Source organism: Bufo gargarizans, chromosome 4 (assembly GCF_014858855.1).
Source record: "Bufo gargarizans isolate SCDJY-AF-19 chromosome 4, ASM1485885v1, whole genome shotgun sequence".
NCBI classification, from domain to species: domain Eukaryota; kingdom Metazoa; phylum Chordata; class Amphibia; order Anura; family Bufonidae; genus Bufo; species Bufo gargarizans.
Window position 1 is genome coordinate 479,578,370 of NC_058083.1, and position 16,447 is coordinate 479,594,816.

The window sequence follows — 16,447 nt, forward strand, 5'->3', positions numbered from 1 at the left end:
TGCAGGACTTTTGTCTCCGCTTCAAAATCCCCTTCTGAGTGGAAAGATAACGGACCCCATTATAGTCTATGGGGTCCTAAGGGCTCAGTTATGTGTGTTCTCCTCCTAAATGGAGCAGAAGAACGGTGATGTGAACGAAGCCTTAGTCATACCATGTTACTAAATACCATTTGGAGTGTTAAAAGGGCTTTCAAAGTATCTGGTTGGGGGGGGGGGGGGGGAGAGACTCCTTTAAAGCACCCCAACCACTGAACTGTGTACTAAGTGTATGTATGTCTGCTAAAGGAATCCGCACCATTGCATGTACAATCACAAAATTTGGCACACAGGTACATCAGGTGTCCGGGAAGGTTTTAAGGGGTCTCTGCTCTCTAGCACGTACTGTTCCTGAGAGATTCCCCAAAAAAATGCATTAGCCAATAGAAGCCTGGTCACATGACAGTTATCAGCCAATAGAACCTCGCAGGTCCTTAGTCGCCACATACAGTTTTACTCCAAGTTTCCATAACAACCCAGCCATTTTTCTTAACCACGGTTGGTTATCTTTAAGGGGGTAGGGTGCTGAAGAGGACACTGTTAAGGGACCTGAGCGCTGTAGAGGTCACAGTTAAGGGGGCAGGTAAAGTGGCCATTCAGGCCACCCTCAAAAGATGGATTTAAAAACTTTGCCCCCAGGCCCTGGTAAGCCACACCCCCTCCCACTCCGCAGCTGATGGGATTGGGAAAAAAATGAAGGTAAAAATCGGAGCAGATGGATATAGGCTTATGGTTAAAGATTCAGGAAAACTTGTAATTTTATGCATTTAAATTTCTGGTAATTATGGATTTTGAAGTCCAGGAGGCGGAGCTATCAGTGATTGACAGCCTTCCCTCTATGGCTGTGTATACACAGCTGTCAATCACTGGTAGCTCTGCCTCCTGACCTTCACAGCCCAGAATGAGCAGATATATATCTATATCTATATCTATATCGCAACCATCGATTTCAACGAAACTTGGTATACACATCCCTTGCTACCTGGAAATAAATCTTGTGGGGGTCTCGGCCCTCTAGGACTTAACGGTCTTTTTTAAGGTCCGTGATCGGTGTCCGTTTTTTCTTCCGTGGGTCTTCCTAGATTTTTGGAGGATCCACGGACATGAAGAAAAAATCGTTTTGGTGTCCGCCTGGCCGTGCGGAGCCAAACGGATCCGTCCTGACTTACAATGCAAGTCAATGGGGACGGATCCGTTTGACGTTGACACAATATGGTGCAATTGCAAACGGATCCGTCCCCCATTGACTTTCAATGTAAAGTCAGGAGTCCCTATTATACCATTGGAGTTTTCTCCAATCCGATGGTATATTTTAACTTGAAGCGTCCCCATCACCATGGGAACGCCTCTATGTTAGAATATACTGTCGGATATGAGTTAGATCGTGAAACTCAGATCCGACAGTATATTCTAACACAGAGGCGTTCCCATGGTGATGGGGACGCTTCAGGTTAGAATATACTAAGAACTGTGTACATGACTGCCGCCTGGCAGCACCCGATCTCTTACAGGGGGCTGTGATCAGCACAATAAACCCCTCAGGTGCCGCACCTGAGGGGAGGCTGCACACTGTGCCACTAATGAAACTAATACAATAGAGGGAGGGGGCACACTGGCCACCAGGGAAATAAAAACTGGGGTGGGGGGGTCTGCTGCCTGGCAGCCCCTGATCTCTTATAGGGGGCTATGATATGCACAATTAACCTCTCAGGTGCAGCACCTGAGAGGTTAATTGTGCGGATCACAGCCCCCTGTAAGAGATCAGGGGCTGCCAGGCAGTCATGTACACAGTTCGTAGTATATTCTAACTAGAAGCGTCCCCATCACTATGGGAACGCCTCTGTGTTAGAATATACTGTCGGATCTGAGTTTTCACAAAGTGAAAACTCAGCTCTGAAAAAGCTTTTATGCAGACGGATCTTCGGATCAGTCTGTATGAAAGTAACCTACGGACACGGATGCCAATCTTGTGTGCATCCGTGTTCTTTCACGGACCCATTGACTTAAATAGGTTCGTGAACCGTTGTCCGTCAAAAAAATAGGACAGGTCTTATTTTTTTGACGGACAGGAAACACGGATCACGGCCGCTGATGAACAACGGTGCATTTTCCGAGTTTTCAATGGACCCATTGAAAGTCAATGGGTCCGCAGAAAATCACGGAACAACGGCCACGGATGCACACAACGGTCGTGTGCATGAGGCCTTAGATTGTGTCGGGCATCAATAAGTCGCACCACACATAGTGCACAACGACACTGCTACATGTGCTGCGTGGCATTTTTTATAATGATAGTCTATGATGTTGCACTGCAACATGTGACATGCTGCGACGTGACAGTCGCAGAAAAATCCATTTTGGATGGATATTTTTGCAACTGTAGTGTCGCAGCATGTCACATGTCGCAGTGCAACACCATAGCCTATCATTATAAAAAATTGTTGAGACAAAATGTTGTACTGTGTACTGTGGAGGTCACTGTTAAGGGGGCGGGTCACTGTCAATGGAGTGGGGTGCTGTGTAACTCACTGTTAAAGGGTTGGGCTGCTGTGAAGGTCAAAGTTAAGGGGATGGGCTGCTGTGGAGGTCCCATTTTAAAGTGGGGGGGGGGGGGGGCGCGGGAATGTGGAGGTTACTGTTATGGGGGATACTGTCAATATCTTTTAACGACACACAAACATTAAATTAAATAGATAAATATACCCGACCGAAGCTGGGTCCTTTTGCTAGAATATATGAATACATTTAAGTTTTACTGAAATAGTCAAAATTGGTGGCGCTTAAATGTTCTAAATTTACAAACAATGTTGGTAAGGGTCCATTTACACGTTCACACTGTTCTATTTGGGAACGGAATTGCAGATCCCCAAAAAACTGATGCGAATCCTGGAAATGTGGATTTGCATCCGGTCCATTGAAAGTGAATGGGTCCGCAAATTGCAGACCCAAATTACGGACGTGTGAATGGACCCATAAGCATGTATTTGCAGCGTATGTTCCCTATGTGAAAATTGTCCTCTTCACTAAACAGTTGAATATTCCTCAACGAGAATTGAAAGGAATGAAACGGGTTGCACATTTTGTCAGCCTCGTATATGTTCGCTTTTTACACGAGGGAATTGTAAGTCAATGGACTCCAAAGAATGATTTGGATAGGTCTACAGCAGGGGTGCACAACCTTTTTTGGTCTGAGGGCCGCATTGTCATATCGCTCTATTTCAAGGGGCCGCAATGTACACAGGCCGATGTAAAGTGACTGGGGTGGAATGATCGCCATCACAGTCATTCCTTATTCATTTAGTTACATTGACTATCAGTAGCACATCCCTGATCACACAGAGAAATGTGTGGCACGATTATACCGCCAGTTATCATGAGTGAGTGTCCCTATGAAGAAGTGTTTCCAGTAATTGACCTGAATATCTCGCTGCTGGCCCTGGAAAAATACTAACAGTGGCCCCGTTTTGTAGTTGGGTACAAATTTATGGAAGTCCGGGGCAGCAATACCATATTGTGGCACATTATACTGCCCCACAGTTCATCACACAATACTGCCCCCATGAGCACAAAATACATCCCCAAAAACTCTCACTGGCTGGCCGTGAAGAGGGTCCAGGCAGACCCTTGGGAAATTTCCCTGTGAGATCTATGGCTAAGGGTACTTTCACACTAGCGGTTTTCTTTTCCGGCATAGAGTTCCGTCACAGGGGCTCTATACCGGAAAAGAACTGATCAGTTTTATCCCCATGCATTCTGAATGGAGAGTAATCCGTTCAGTTTGCATCAGGATGTCTTCAGTTCAGTCGTTTTGACTGATCAGGCAAAAGAGAAAACCGTAGCATGCTACGGTTTTCTCTCCGGCGAAAAAAACTGAAGACTTGCCTGAATGCCGGATCCGGCATTTCTTCCCATAGGAATGTATTAGCGCCGGATCCGGCATTTCTTCTCATAGGAATGTATTAGCGCCGGATCCGGCATTCAGAATACCGGAATGCCGGATCCGTCGTTCCGGCATGCGCATGCGCAGATCGGTAAAAATGAGAAAAATGTACAAGACGGATCCGTCGGTCCGCATGACAAGCGGAGAGACGGATCTGTCCTTGCAATGCATTTGTGAGACGGATCCGCATCCGGATCCGTCTCACAAATGCTTTCAGTCAGCAGCAGATCGGCAGATCCGGCGGCCAGTTGCGACGACGGAACTGCCCGCCGGATCACACTGCCGCAAGTGTGAAAGTAGCCTAATCCACCCTGGCTTAAAGGGATTTCCCAGTAAAAATGAATTTTTAACAAGTTCTTGCAGCGTGGCCCCTAAAACCGAAGAGTTATACTTACCTGCACCCGGCGCTGATTACACCCGTCAGTACATGGCCATGGTCACATGTACCTCTGCAGCCAATCACTGGCTTCAGCGGTGATGTGGCCACAAGCAGCATGTCACTGCTGCAGCCAGTCATTGACTGGAGCAGGGCATGTGACCATGGTCATGCACGGACAGGTGTAAAAGTGCAGGAACCAGAAGATGGAGGCAGGGTGGCATGGAGCAGGTAAGTATGCATCTTCTGGTTCAGGGGCCACACTGCAGGTACTTGTTCATAAATCAGTGATTTCCCTCACTGCAAAGGCCTTGCTCCCTGATTATTACCACCTCCTTCCAGTTACAGGCACCCTGCAATAACCAGTAAGCACTTTCTCTTACTATTGTGAAAAGCGCTTATTGGTTAATAACCAGGCCTGAAAATACACTTTTTTTGTGTTTATTGTGCACCTGGTGGTTTGAACGGTTGTAACTTTATGTGTGGGGACTACCAAAATAATTTTTGCAACAATTTTTCACTTGACAGATAGGGCCTTATAATTTTTTTTTTAGGTTTTTGGGGGGGGGAAAACAGGACAAAACATTTTTAAAAAGTATGTTTTTTTTTCAAACTATAGCTCCTTATTCTGTAAATATTCAAACTGACACCAAAATAAATTATTATAATTAGTTCCCTATTTTGTGTTGGTCGTTTTATAACCGTATAGTTATATGTTTAGTTAGTTTCACATGAATGGCATGATAATGGCAACGGTTTTGGTTGGTGTGGGTGTTTTTTCTTTTATGTACTTTATAGTTTTTTATCTTTTTTAACTTAATTTTTAATATATTTCTGCTACAAATAATATCCCCCAAGAGGTCATAAAAAGACCTTTGGGGGACACTGACACTTGTTGTGAATTTTTCACTCTTTCCTTTTTATTTATTACTTTTATTTGTATTTTAATAATATATTATTGTATTCTTTTTTTTATTATAGTTTTATTACTTATTATTTAAATATATTTTTGCCACATAATATCTCCCCAAAGAGGTCATAAAAAGACTGTTGGGGGACAATGAACACTCTACTATTTTTTATTTTTTTATTTGTATTTTATAATTTTTTTTAAAATTTATTTTTTATAATATATATATATATATATATAACTGTATTATTATTTTTTGCCACATAATGACAAGGGATCATAAAAAGACTGTTAGGGGGCAGTGAACACTCTTTTACTTAGCAATTTTTCCTATTACTTCCTTTTTTTTGTATTTTATTTTTTATAATTTTCAGTTTTTTTGCCACATCATATTTTTAGTTTATTTATTTGTGATTTATTATATTTTTTTAAACTTATTTAATATATTTTTTCCGCATAATTTGTCCCCAAGAGCCCCAGTTACAGGGGAAACCAGCCTATGGTGTGGGCATTGTACACAGGCAGAGCTGATCAGGTCTCCTAACCCTGCAGCTCTGCGCTCCTCTGCCCCCAAGCCGGGTCCACCCTACATAGCGCTCACCTGTGTGAGGAGAAGGCAGAAGCGCTGATAACTGCTTATGCCTTCTCATCGGCTCCCCCGCTGTCGCTGACAGCCGACGACCAGTCCTGCTCCTGCTACAATGCAGGGGCAGGAGCTGTAATGATTCATTGCGTGGTGCTGCGGGCAGAAACACAGCTGATTTTACAATCAGCTGTGTTTCTGTCCAGGGGGACGGGGGCCGCAAATCCTGGCTCTGGGGGCCGCATGCGGCCCGCGGGCCGCAGGTTGTGCACCCCTGGTCTACAGCTTCTGAGAACCTACCCAGATGCAGACGTAAAAAAAAAAAAAAGTGTTCTCACAGTTGCTAAGAGACACCTTTGGTATCTGTCAGAAACAAACTGGATTGGCTATTTTGGACGAACGTATTATTCAGGCTGTTAAGGAAAATATGACTAAAAATTTAGAAACCAAACCTGCAAAGAAAAAGGAAATGAAAGGATTAGAGAGTAAAGTTTTTGAAGGAAAAGACCTGAGCCATTTTGTTACTAATAAAACAAAGACGTTCTTTGAATTGTTTGGGATCCACGACGTGACAGAATACTGCAGTGATTCTCTAAGAAGCCATGTGAACGCTCTTAGGCCCCTTTCACACGGGCGAGATTTCCGCGCGGGTGCGATGCGTGAGTTGAACGCATTGCACCCGCACTGAATCCTGACCCATTCATTTCTATGGGGCTGTTCACATGAGCGGTGATTTTCACGCATCACTTATGCGTTGCGTGAAAATCGCAGCATGTTCTATATTCAGCGTTTTTCACGTAACGCAGGCCCCATAGAAATGAATGGGGTTGCGTGAAAATCGCAAGCATTCGCAAGCAAGTGCGGATGCGGTGCTATTTCCACGCATGGTTGCTAGGTGACAGTCTATTCACTGTATTATTTTCCCTTATAACATGGTTATAAGGGAAAATAATAGCATTCTGACTACAGAATGCTTAGTATAATAGTGCTGGGAGGGTTAAAAAAAAATAAAAAAAAAGTTAACTCACCTTATCCCCATGATCGCCTAGTTCCCGGTCGGTCTGTTCTTTAGCTGTGGCTAAAGGACCTGTGGTGATGTCAGATCACATGCTCCATCACCATGGTGATGGACCATGTGATTGTAGCATGTGATCTGACATCACCAAAGGTCATTCAGCAGACAGCTAAAGAACAGACCGGGATCTACACGATCATGGGGATAAGGTGAGTTAACTTTTTTATTTTTTTAACCCTTCCAGCGCTATTATACTAGGCATTCTGTATTCAGAATGCTATTATTTTCCCTTATAACCATGTTATAAGGGAAAATAATACAATCTTCAGAACATCAATCCCAAGCCCGAACTTCTGTGAAGAAGTTCGGGTTTGGGTACCAAACATGCGCGATTTTTCTCACGCGAGTGCAAAACGCATTACAATGTTTTGCACTCGCGCGGAAAAATCGCGGGTGTTTCCGCAACGCACCCGCACATTTTTCCGCAACGCCCGTGTGAAACCAGCCTTAAGGAATGATACCGCAGAAAGAGGAATTGCTCTGATAAAAAAGTTCAACGAATCGGTCAGGGACGAACAACAAAAACAATGCTTGTTGAGGGTAGTAGTCGAGCATCACAGAAAAGTCGTCGCCAAGCTAACAAAAGAAGGGATTGCATGGTTCAAAGTTGATTAATAGAACACACGTTATCATACGACCTATTAATCTTAGTGTCTAGCTTTAATATTACTTTAAGTTTGTGATTTATAGTTTTTCCAATAAAAGTAATTAAGATTAAAAAATCTTTATTTATTTTTTGCCTACGTTACAAACTGATCAAAGTGTGCAACCTCTAAATATTATCCAATCTTCTTGAAATTTGGCATACATATCTTTTACATCGCTGAGACTCGGGGCATAAGCAATGTCTGCAAACATTTTACATTTTATTTTTCCATTACAAAAATGAAACACCCTAGTGGGGCTGAAACATGGACCCTTCACAGATGGGGAACACGTATGGATTTTCCAAACGGACATGGAAATGTGAATGTGGCTTTAGGTTGGGGCTACACAGTGCAGCCATAGAAATGAACTGCAAGCTGCCACAACCCTGCCCGATTTGCTTGCAATTTTGGGGTCGAGCAGCTTGCGAGTTGCGCTGTGACGCCATTCGTTTTTACGGCTGGGCTGCTACACGGTCACATGATGGGTGTCACATCCAAGATAAAGATCACCGTGTAGCACCAGCCTTACATTTCCTTTTTCCTTACATTTTCAAAATAAAGTCTCGTAGTTTCGGTCCGCATCTGATCCAGATTTTTTTGCTGACCTGATGCGAACCCATTCATTTCAATAGGGATGCAAAAGATGCGGACAGCACACTGTGTGCATCTGTATGTCCAAGACCCTGCCCAAAAAAAAAAAATCCTATTATTGTATGTTTTGCGGACAAGAACAGGCATTTCAAACAGACCTTGTGATCTACGGAAAGGAAATGCGGACACACACGGACGTGTCCATGAAGTGTTTGCATATAAGGCAGTGCACATAATGCTTGACAGCAGAGCAGCTGTCAAAATTCAGGGTAGAAAGTTGTATTGCTAACTGCAGCGTCACTACAACTCCCAGCATGCCCTGCGGCCTGTACAGTATGCGAATAGGTGTCAGCGTCTGCTTTGACTTAGAATGTCACGTGGCCCTCTGACGTCAGAGGGTCCTCTCGACGCATGGTTCTAGCTATCTAATGGGTTTATTCTCGATTGGAAAACTACATTTCCCGTGAGCCTTTGCGGGCGGAAGTGACGTTTAAGCGTCAGGTCAGATGACCGCAGAGACTACAGAAACATGGCGATCTTCAGTGTTTATGTGGTGAATAAAGCTGGCGGCCTGATCTATCAGCTGGACAACCAGAACCCGCGCTCCGAGACCGAGAAGACGTTCAGTTTCCCGCTGGACCTGGTTCTCAAGGTGCACGACGAGCGCGTGCTGGTGTCCTTCGGGCAACGGGACGGCATTCGAGGTGAGAGATGGGAGTGGTCAGCGGTGACAGGCTTCTGTGACCGTTAGTCTGTCTCTATGATATGAGGGCAGATTGATATAGGGGTGCGCAGTGGAGGCGTTTCCGCTGACAACCAATGAGGTTGCTGCTGACATTGTAGGCACTTCTCTTTAAAATGAAAGCTCCAGTCTGATTGGTTGCGATCAGTGAGGCAATGAATAGATCTGACCAATCATAGTGCAGCTTTCATTTCTTACAATGCACTCCAGGAATGAAAGCCGTGCTGCGATTGGTTGCTATCGGCAACCTGAGGGGACTGACCTTACGGTGTGAACAGAGCTGAGTGACTTTTTTGTCAGATTATTGTCCACTGGATTGGTTATCATTGGGAGGCTGACAACTAGGACCCCCACCAATAAGTTGTTTGAGAAGGCCCGCCGTTGTGGTCACATGCCCTGGGTGCAGCTCAGCCCCATACCTTTGAATGCGGATACCATATGTTAAAGATAATACAAACGGATCCGTTTTGAACGGATGCAAACGGTTGTATTATCTGAAAGGATCCGTCTGTGCAGATCCATGACAGATGATTGAATAGGCTCTTAATGTAAGTCCTCGGCAGAAATCTGAAGGTCTTGGGTTCCACAGCTGAAAAAATATCCACCATGTGAACATTCCTAAAAACCTGTACACCTACGAATGGGAATCCATATCGTCGTATGTCCACAGGACAGCAGGGTAACACCCAGAGCTAGGGCGGATTCACACGACTTCTGCCCAGTCCAGGGAACACTGAACCATGTATCAGCCGCATCTCCTGACCACATTATAATCATTTATGATCCTATCTGAAGGTGGGTCACATTCTCCATGTGAGTACAGTGCAATAGACCCACAATCAGATAGGAACTGACTGTATCGTACATCACACGGGCCTGGTTTCCTGGACTGCTTGTGGTCGTGTGAATCAGTCTTCAAAGCCCGGATTAGTAGACTCCAGGAAGATAATGTGTGTACTGTGCCAGGTCTAATTTTACGGTACGTACGGTCTTCATGAGCGTTGCTGATGGGTTTTCTACTTTACATATACTTACTGGATCTATACTGAATATACATAGTATGTGATCATTGGACGTCCAGTCTTCAACATATCTAGGAAGGGGAGTCCTGTTTGCAGGAGGGAGGTGGCGGCATAGGCACAATGACCCTTCATTATAGTGAACAGGACATATGAAAACCGCATGGATGCCTCCTGTATGCTGTTATGTAGAGTGGCCCTTTAGGTACAGCCGTCTCTAATAGAGGACACTGACGGTAACGTGCTGTCCATGTGAGCCTCCCATGCGTGGTGATGTGTGCTGATTATGGTGATTCTCTCTTTACAGTGGGACACGCCGTGCTCTCCATTAATGGGATAGATGTAAATGGCAAATACACAGCGGAAGGAAATGAAGTCCTGGAATACCTGGGAAACCCCTCCAATTATCCTCTCTCCATCCGCTTTGGGCGCCCCCGGCTCTCGTCCAATGAGAAACTTATGCTGGCCTCCATGTTCCACTCGTGAGTCACTGTATGATATGCCGCATTCTGTCACAGCTACCATACCGCAGTTGCCTTGGGAGGGACATAATTGTCATACAGATATCTCGGCGTGTCACAGCTGTATACCTGTAGACGGAGGCTCCTGAGTACTTATCGACATTACGTTACTACATTTTCTTACTATTTATCACGATGTCTCCCTGGTTTTCCAGTGCATTCAACTGTATCTGTGTCCCAAGGATACAGACACAGTTGAGAGGAGGGGTCTGGGCAGCTGGCTGAGAGGAGGCGCGGAAGGGGGGCATCGTACTGGGAGGGGAGGCGCGGAAGGGGGGGGCATCGTACTGGGAGGGGAGGCGCGGAAGGGGGGGGGCATCGTACTGGGAGGGGAGGCGCGGAAGGGGGGGGGCATCGTACTGGGAGGGGAGGCGCGGAAGGGGGGGGGCATCGTACTGGGAGGGGAGGCGCGGAAGGGGGGGGGCATCGTACTGGGAGGGGAGGCGCGGAAGGGGGGCATCGTACTGGGAGGGGAGGCGCGGAAGGGGGGGGGCATCGTACTGGGAGGGGAGGCGCGGAAGGGGGGGGGCATCGTACTGGGAGGGGAGGCGCGGAAGGGGGGGGGCATCGTACTGGGAGGGGAGGCGCGGAAGGGGGGGGGCATCGTACTGGGAGGGGAGGCGCGGAAGGGGGGGGGCATCGTACTGGGAGGGGAGGCGCGGAAGGGGGGGCATCGTACTGGGAGGGGAGGCGCGGAAGGGGGGGGCATCGTACTGGGAGGGGAGGCGCGGAAGGGGGGGGGGCATCGTACTGGGAGGGGAGGCGCGGAAGGGGGCTCGGACCTTCACCATGTGGTAGATCCGGGTATGTGGATCTTTAAAAAAATGTACCCCTGGCCTAGGCGCAGCTCAGCCCCACAGGAGTGAATGAGACTGAACTGCGATACTAAGCACAGCCACTATATAATGGACAGCACTGTGCTGGGTGAGGTGGGAGAAGGCCAAGACCACTACTGCAAGCACCGGTGCCTTCTCAAACAGCTGATCAGCGGGGGCCCGGGTGTCGGATCCCCACTAATGACGTATCCAGAGGATAGGTCATCAGTATAAAACTCCAGATGAACCCCTTTACATGGGATTTATTATCAGCAGTATGCAGTCTACATGGGGACCAAACAGTGTTGTTCATCCCCAGTTTGCATTGGCCTGTGTAAAAGGATCCTAACAGAGGTGGCCCACCCCCACTGTAGCGTTCCCTACAGACGCAAGTCCAAGGCGTGATCAGTGACTGTAACGTTGTAAGATGTCCCTGATGAACTTGTGCATCTTTTTGCTTTTATTTTGTGTCTTCAGGTTATTTGCCATTGGATCTCAGCTCTCCCCAGAGTCTGGAAGCTCCGGCATTGAAATGCTGGAAACGGACACCTTCAAGCTGCACTGTTTCCAGACCCTGACTGGTGAGCCGGCAAATGTGCACAGGGTTAGAGGAAGGGAACCCGTCAGTGTCACACGATTTAGATTTGGTATCGGGCAATATTCCAGAATAATCTATTAGAGGAGATGAGGCAGTGTTTTGTGAGGATTTTGTTGCAGTCTTTTGTGTCCGTTTTTCTTTCCGGTTTTGAGATTCGGCAGTTTCGATTTAATACAACCGGCTGCATCTGTCCCGTTCGGATGCGGTTGTATTAAATCTAAAATTAACAAACAGGATCCGGCACTATGATGGATCTGCATAAATGGATCCGTTACAATAATACAACCGCATGCATCCGTCATGAACAGATCAGTTTGTATTATCTGTAACATAGCCAAAATGAGTCTTGAACTGCATTGAAAGTCACTGGAGGACAGATCCCTTTTCTATTGTGCCAGATTGTGTCAAAGAAAACGATCCGTCCCCGTTGACTAACATTGTGTGTCAGAACGGATCCGTTTGGCTCAGTTTTGGCAGACGGACACTAAAACGCTGCAGGCAGTGTTTTGGTGTCTGCCTCCAGGTGACCGGAGGCAAACTGATGCATTCTGAGTGGATCCTTTTCCATTCAGAATGCATTAGTGCAAAACTGATCCGTTTTGGGCCGCTTGTGAGAGTCCTGAACGGATATCGTAAACGGAACGCCAAAATGCCAGTCTGAAAGTAGCCTTATATTGGTTTTTACTGCCGGATCCGTTTTGTTAGTTTTTGAAAACTGGACACAAAACCGCAGTTTGCAGCGGTTCTGTGTCCAGCATGGGAACGCAACAAACTGACACTGAATGCATTCTGGTGCACTCCATTCAGTTTTGTCCGTATTGACAATGAATGGGGACTAAACTGAAGCGTTTTCCTCCTGGTTTTGAGGAAAACGCAGATGTGAAAGTAGCCTAATGCTGCCATGCAGATGCCCTGTAAAATAACCACGAAGGCTACAGGCACACAACAGTAAAAAAAAAAAGTCTATAGTCTAACTAGTCTTATATTTTTTTTGCACAGTATCATTACACAGCAGAATGTCCTGTGTACAATAAGGCTCTGTTCATACATATTACATATACTGCTCCTTGTTATTATGGATCATAATCTCTTTATTGTTTCTTTGAAGGTATAAAGTTCATGGTGCTGTCAGACCCACGTCAGGCTGGCATAGACGCGTTGCTCCGCAAAATTTATGAACTGTATTCTGACTATGCGCTCAAAAACCCGTTTTACTCCTTGGAGATGCCAATTAGGTAAGGAAAAAAAAAACACATATTTTTATGCATGCATCTCTTTCATGTCGGAACTTTCCTTCCCCTGTTCTCAGCATCACTGCATCCTGGCAGGATGTTGACATGCAGGACTTCCTGTTTTCCTCAGCTTCCTGCTGGATTTTCTAATTAAACTCAAGATTCCTTGCTCTGTAATGTTTGACAGGGCTTGCTCCACCTAACTAACATGGAGATGGGAGTTGTAGAAGGGGTGTGACTATTGCAGAGGGAACAGTATGGCAGACCGAACAAGCCTTGTGAAACATTACAGAGCAAAGCATGCCGGTGTAGTGTTACATTACCCTACTTCGTGAGATTTCCCTACCTCCTGACTTCCCGTCGCACTGCTAATGACGTGAGGAGGCGTTCCTGAGTTTTGACGATCTGCGCATGCGCAAACGGACAGTTTATGGAAAATCTCAGCAGAGTTCAGCTTCACACCGGGACACTGCGCATGCGCCGGCCGGAGTTAGCCGCGCTTGCGCACTGGGCTGTAATATTTCCCTACTGAGGCGCTCATGCGCAGTGTCCCGGTGTAAAGCTGAACTCCGCTGAGATTTTCCATAAACTGTCCGTTTGCGCATCCGCAGATCGTTAAAACTCAGGAACGCCTCCTCACGTCATTAGCAGTGCGACGGGAAGTCAGGAGGTAGGGAAATCTCACGAGGTAGGGTAGTATAACGATACACCGGGTTTGGTTAGAAAGCCGAGCAGGAAGCTTGAGAAAACAGGAAGTTCTGTAAGTAAACATCCTGCCAGGATGCCGTGATGCTGAGAACAGGGAAAGGAAAGTGCTGACGTGAAAGACAGGTATATGGCCAACAATGTGCAGTGTTGGGACCAGAGAACCCCTTTAAGGAGTAGTTGCTTCAAGACATCCACTTATCTAAAGTCAGCCACCTCAGCAATAAGAAGTTGATAAGGTCGGTAAAGGGGTGGGGGTTGTGAGGGAGTTTTATATGGCCAAAAATAAAGTGTAGTAGAACATGACTGAAATGAATATCTGACTGTAATACATGGCCTCTCTGTATCCACTAGAATAGAAGCTTATATTACCTGCTCTCAGGCTCATAGAAAGAAGCAGTGACCCCACTCTTTGATGCCAATATGTCCTCATTGGTCATGTTGACAGGGACTACCCTACTAAGACGAGCCCTTTAGATGTTCTCCATTCACAAAGAGTTAGAAAACTGTGAAACGTATCTACAAGTTGTTTTTTCTATCAAAGATAATTGTTTGGATAGACCTACTGACAAATGACTCCCCTCAATTCAGAACTTGTTTCTTTTAGGTGTGAACTCTTTGAACAGAATTTGAAGTCTGCCTTGGAAGTAGCAGAGAAAGCCGGAACCTTTGGACCCAGTTCTTAGCTTGCAGCACCAGAATATCCTTATGAAAAGCAAGTGCGCAGGCCGTTGCAGGAACCTTAATGGCTGAACATGCCTTGCACTGCCTTTATTGTATATAGTGTAAAATTGGTAACTTATAACTATAATTTGATATTAAGCACATGTGAGCAGCCACATACGCTGTTATTTCATGTGCTGCCATGTGGGTGCATTTTGCCCCACAATACTTAGCCTTTCAAGCCCGTTTAAAAGAGACCCTACAGGGGTTTTCTTACTTCAGTAAATGGCATTTATCATGTAGAGAAAGTTAATACCAGGTACTTACTATTGTATTGTGATTGTCCATATTGCCTCATTTGCTGGTTTAATTCTTTTTTTTTTTTTATTCCATTATACACTGCTCGTATCCATGTGTTGTGGCCATCCTGCAATCCAGCAGTGGTGGCCGTGCTTACACACTATAGGAAAAAGCTGCAGGAGTGCACATAGGCAGGCTCTTTTTCCTATAGTGGACAAGCACGTCCACCGCTTCTGTATTGCAGGGTGGTCATAGCGCCTGTATTTGCGCTAAAAAATGAATCAAGCCAGCAAAGGAGGCGATATGGACAATTGCAATACATTAGTGTTGCTGTGTATTAGGCCTCTTGCACACGAATATGTGCGCCCCGTGGCCATGCTGCGGCCGGCAAATTGCGGGCCACAATGCATGAACATCCACAACGGATCACGGACCCGTTCACTTTAATGGTTCCGCGATCTGGCTATTCCGCAAAACGAGAGAACATGTCCTATCTTTTTGCCGAACGGAAGTACAGGCCGAAACCCCACGGAAGCACTCCGTAGGGTTCCGTTCCCTGCTTCCGTTCTGCACAATTCTGCATCTCTGGATTTGCGGATCCATTGAAGTGAATGGGTCCGCATCTGTGATGCGGAATGCACACTGAACAGTGCCCGTGTATTGTGGATCTGCAAATGCGGTCTGCAATACGGCCACGGAGCGCACACGTTTTTGTGCAATAAGCCTTAGTTTTATCTATATAATAAATGCCATTTGCTGAAGTGAGAGAACCCCTTTAAGATTCTAGCAGTCTGTATTGTGTACATTAATGTCACTATTATGCCATAAAACAATAAAATCCTAATGTTATTTAGTTTTTATCCCTATAACAGTCTTCCCTGTGGAATACCGTATCCTAATACTGCATTGCAGTCCCAAGTCTTAGGCCTCTTTCACACGGGCGTCATGTTTTTGGCCTGGATAAGATGCTGGTGCGTCGCGGGAAAATGCACAATTTTTCTGCGCTAGTGCAAAACATTGTGAAATGACTGAATTCATGACCGCACGGCGCAGCAGCCTAGCAGATCAGCGGAGAAGAACAAGGGGGTGGGGAAGAATAGCATTCGGGGCACTGGCTCAAGCCCGGAATGTTTTGACCTAAGGACGTTCCCACCAGACACCGCCACAAGTACAATTTGTACTTGTGGTGGTGTCGGGTGGGAGCCAGAGTGAGGCCCCCACCAGTCCGAATGGAAGTGCCGCCTCTGAAAAATACTTCCAATCATCTTTGTGAGCATGGTATTGTTATGTAAAGCACAGGCTAACCAACACTATACATCACAATGCATACTACACTAGAATACCTATTCAATCACAAAACCCTCTAACAAAGCATTTAGACGGTGATGATTGGAAGGAAAGTGACAGTAGGAAAGTGGAACACAACCCAATGTTGATTGGATCCCCAAATTGTGTCCCAGAAATGTTCCCAATATTTTTTTTAATTTTTTTTATCCCCATTCGGCAGAGGGTGCAGCTGAGAGGAGTCTCCCTTCTATTGTGTCCCAGCCTTCTGGGATGGCCCTCATTACCTGTGCATGCTCCACCTCTCTTACTCACCTGGCAGACATTCAATATTAATAAAACTTTGCTTCCCATCCACACTAATGGATATTTGGGACCCGACATGTTTTTCGTCATTTAGGTTTTATTAA

The 16,447-nt window shown here is 45.9% G+C and overlaps 1 protein-coding gene across 1 annotated transcript; it reads left to right on the forward strand.

Moving 5' to 3' along the window:
- The first annotated feature begins 8,651 nt into the window (after positions 1-8,651).
- On the forward strand, positions 8,652-15,338 carry TRAPPC4 (trafficking protein particle complex subunit 4). Its single transcript, XM_044290872.1, has 5 exons — positions 8,652-8,862; positions 10,227-10,401; positions 11,733-11,836; positions 12,962-13,088; positions 14,398-15,338. The coding sequence occupies exons 1-5, from the start codon at positions 8,688-8,690 to the stop codon at positions 14,474-14,476; spliced, it is 660 nt and encodes a 219-aa protein (XP_044146807.1). The 5' UTR covers positions 8,652-8,687; the 3' UTR covers positions 14,477-15,338.
- The last annotated feature ends 1,109 nt before the right edge of the window (positions 15,339-16,447 follow it).

What these genes read in the sequence shown, in the direction of transcription:
- TRAPPC4 (XM_044290872.1), top strand. Translation starts at nt 8,688, where the DNA reads ATGGCGATCTTCAGTGTTTATGTGGTGAATAAAGCTGGCGGCCTGATC. An exon ending in GCAACGGGACGGCATTCGAG is followed by an intron (nt 8,863 to 10,226) that starts GTGAGAGATGGG and finishes CTCTCTTTACAG; the next exon opens with TGGGACACGCCGTGCTCTCC. An exon ending in CTGGCCTCCATGTTCCACTC is followed by an intron (nt 10,402 to 11,732) that starts GTGAGTCACTGT and finishes TTGTGTCTTCAG; the next exon opens with GTTATTTGCCATTGGATCTC.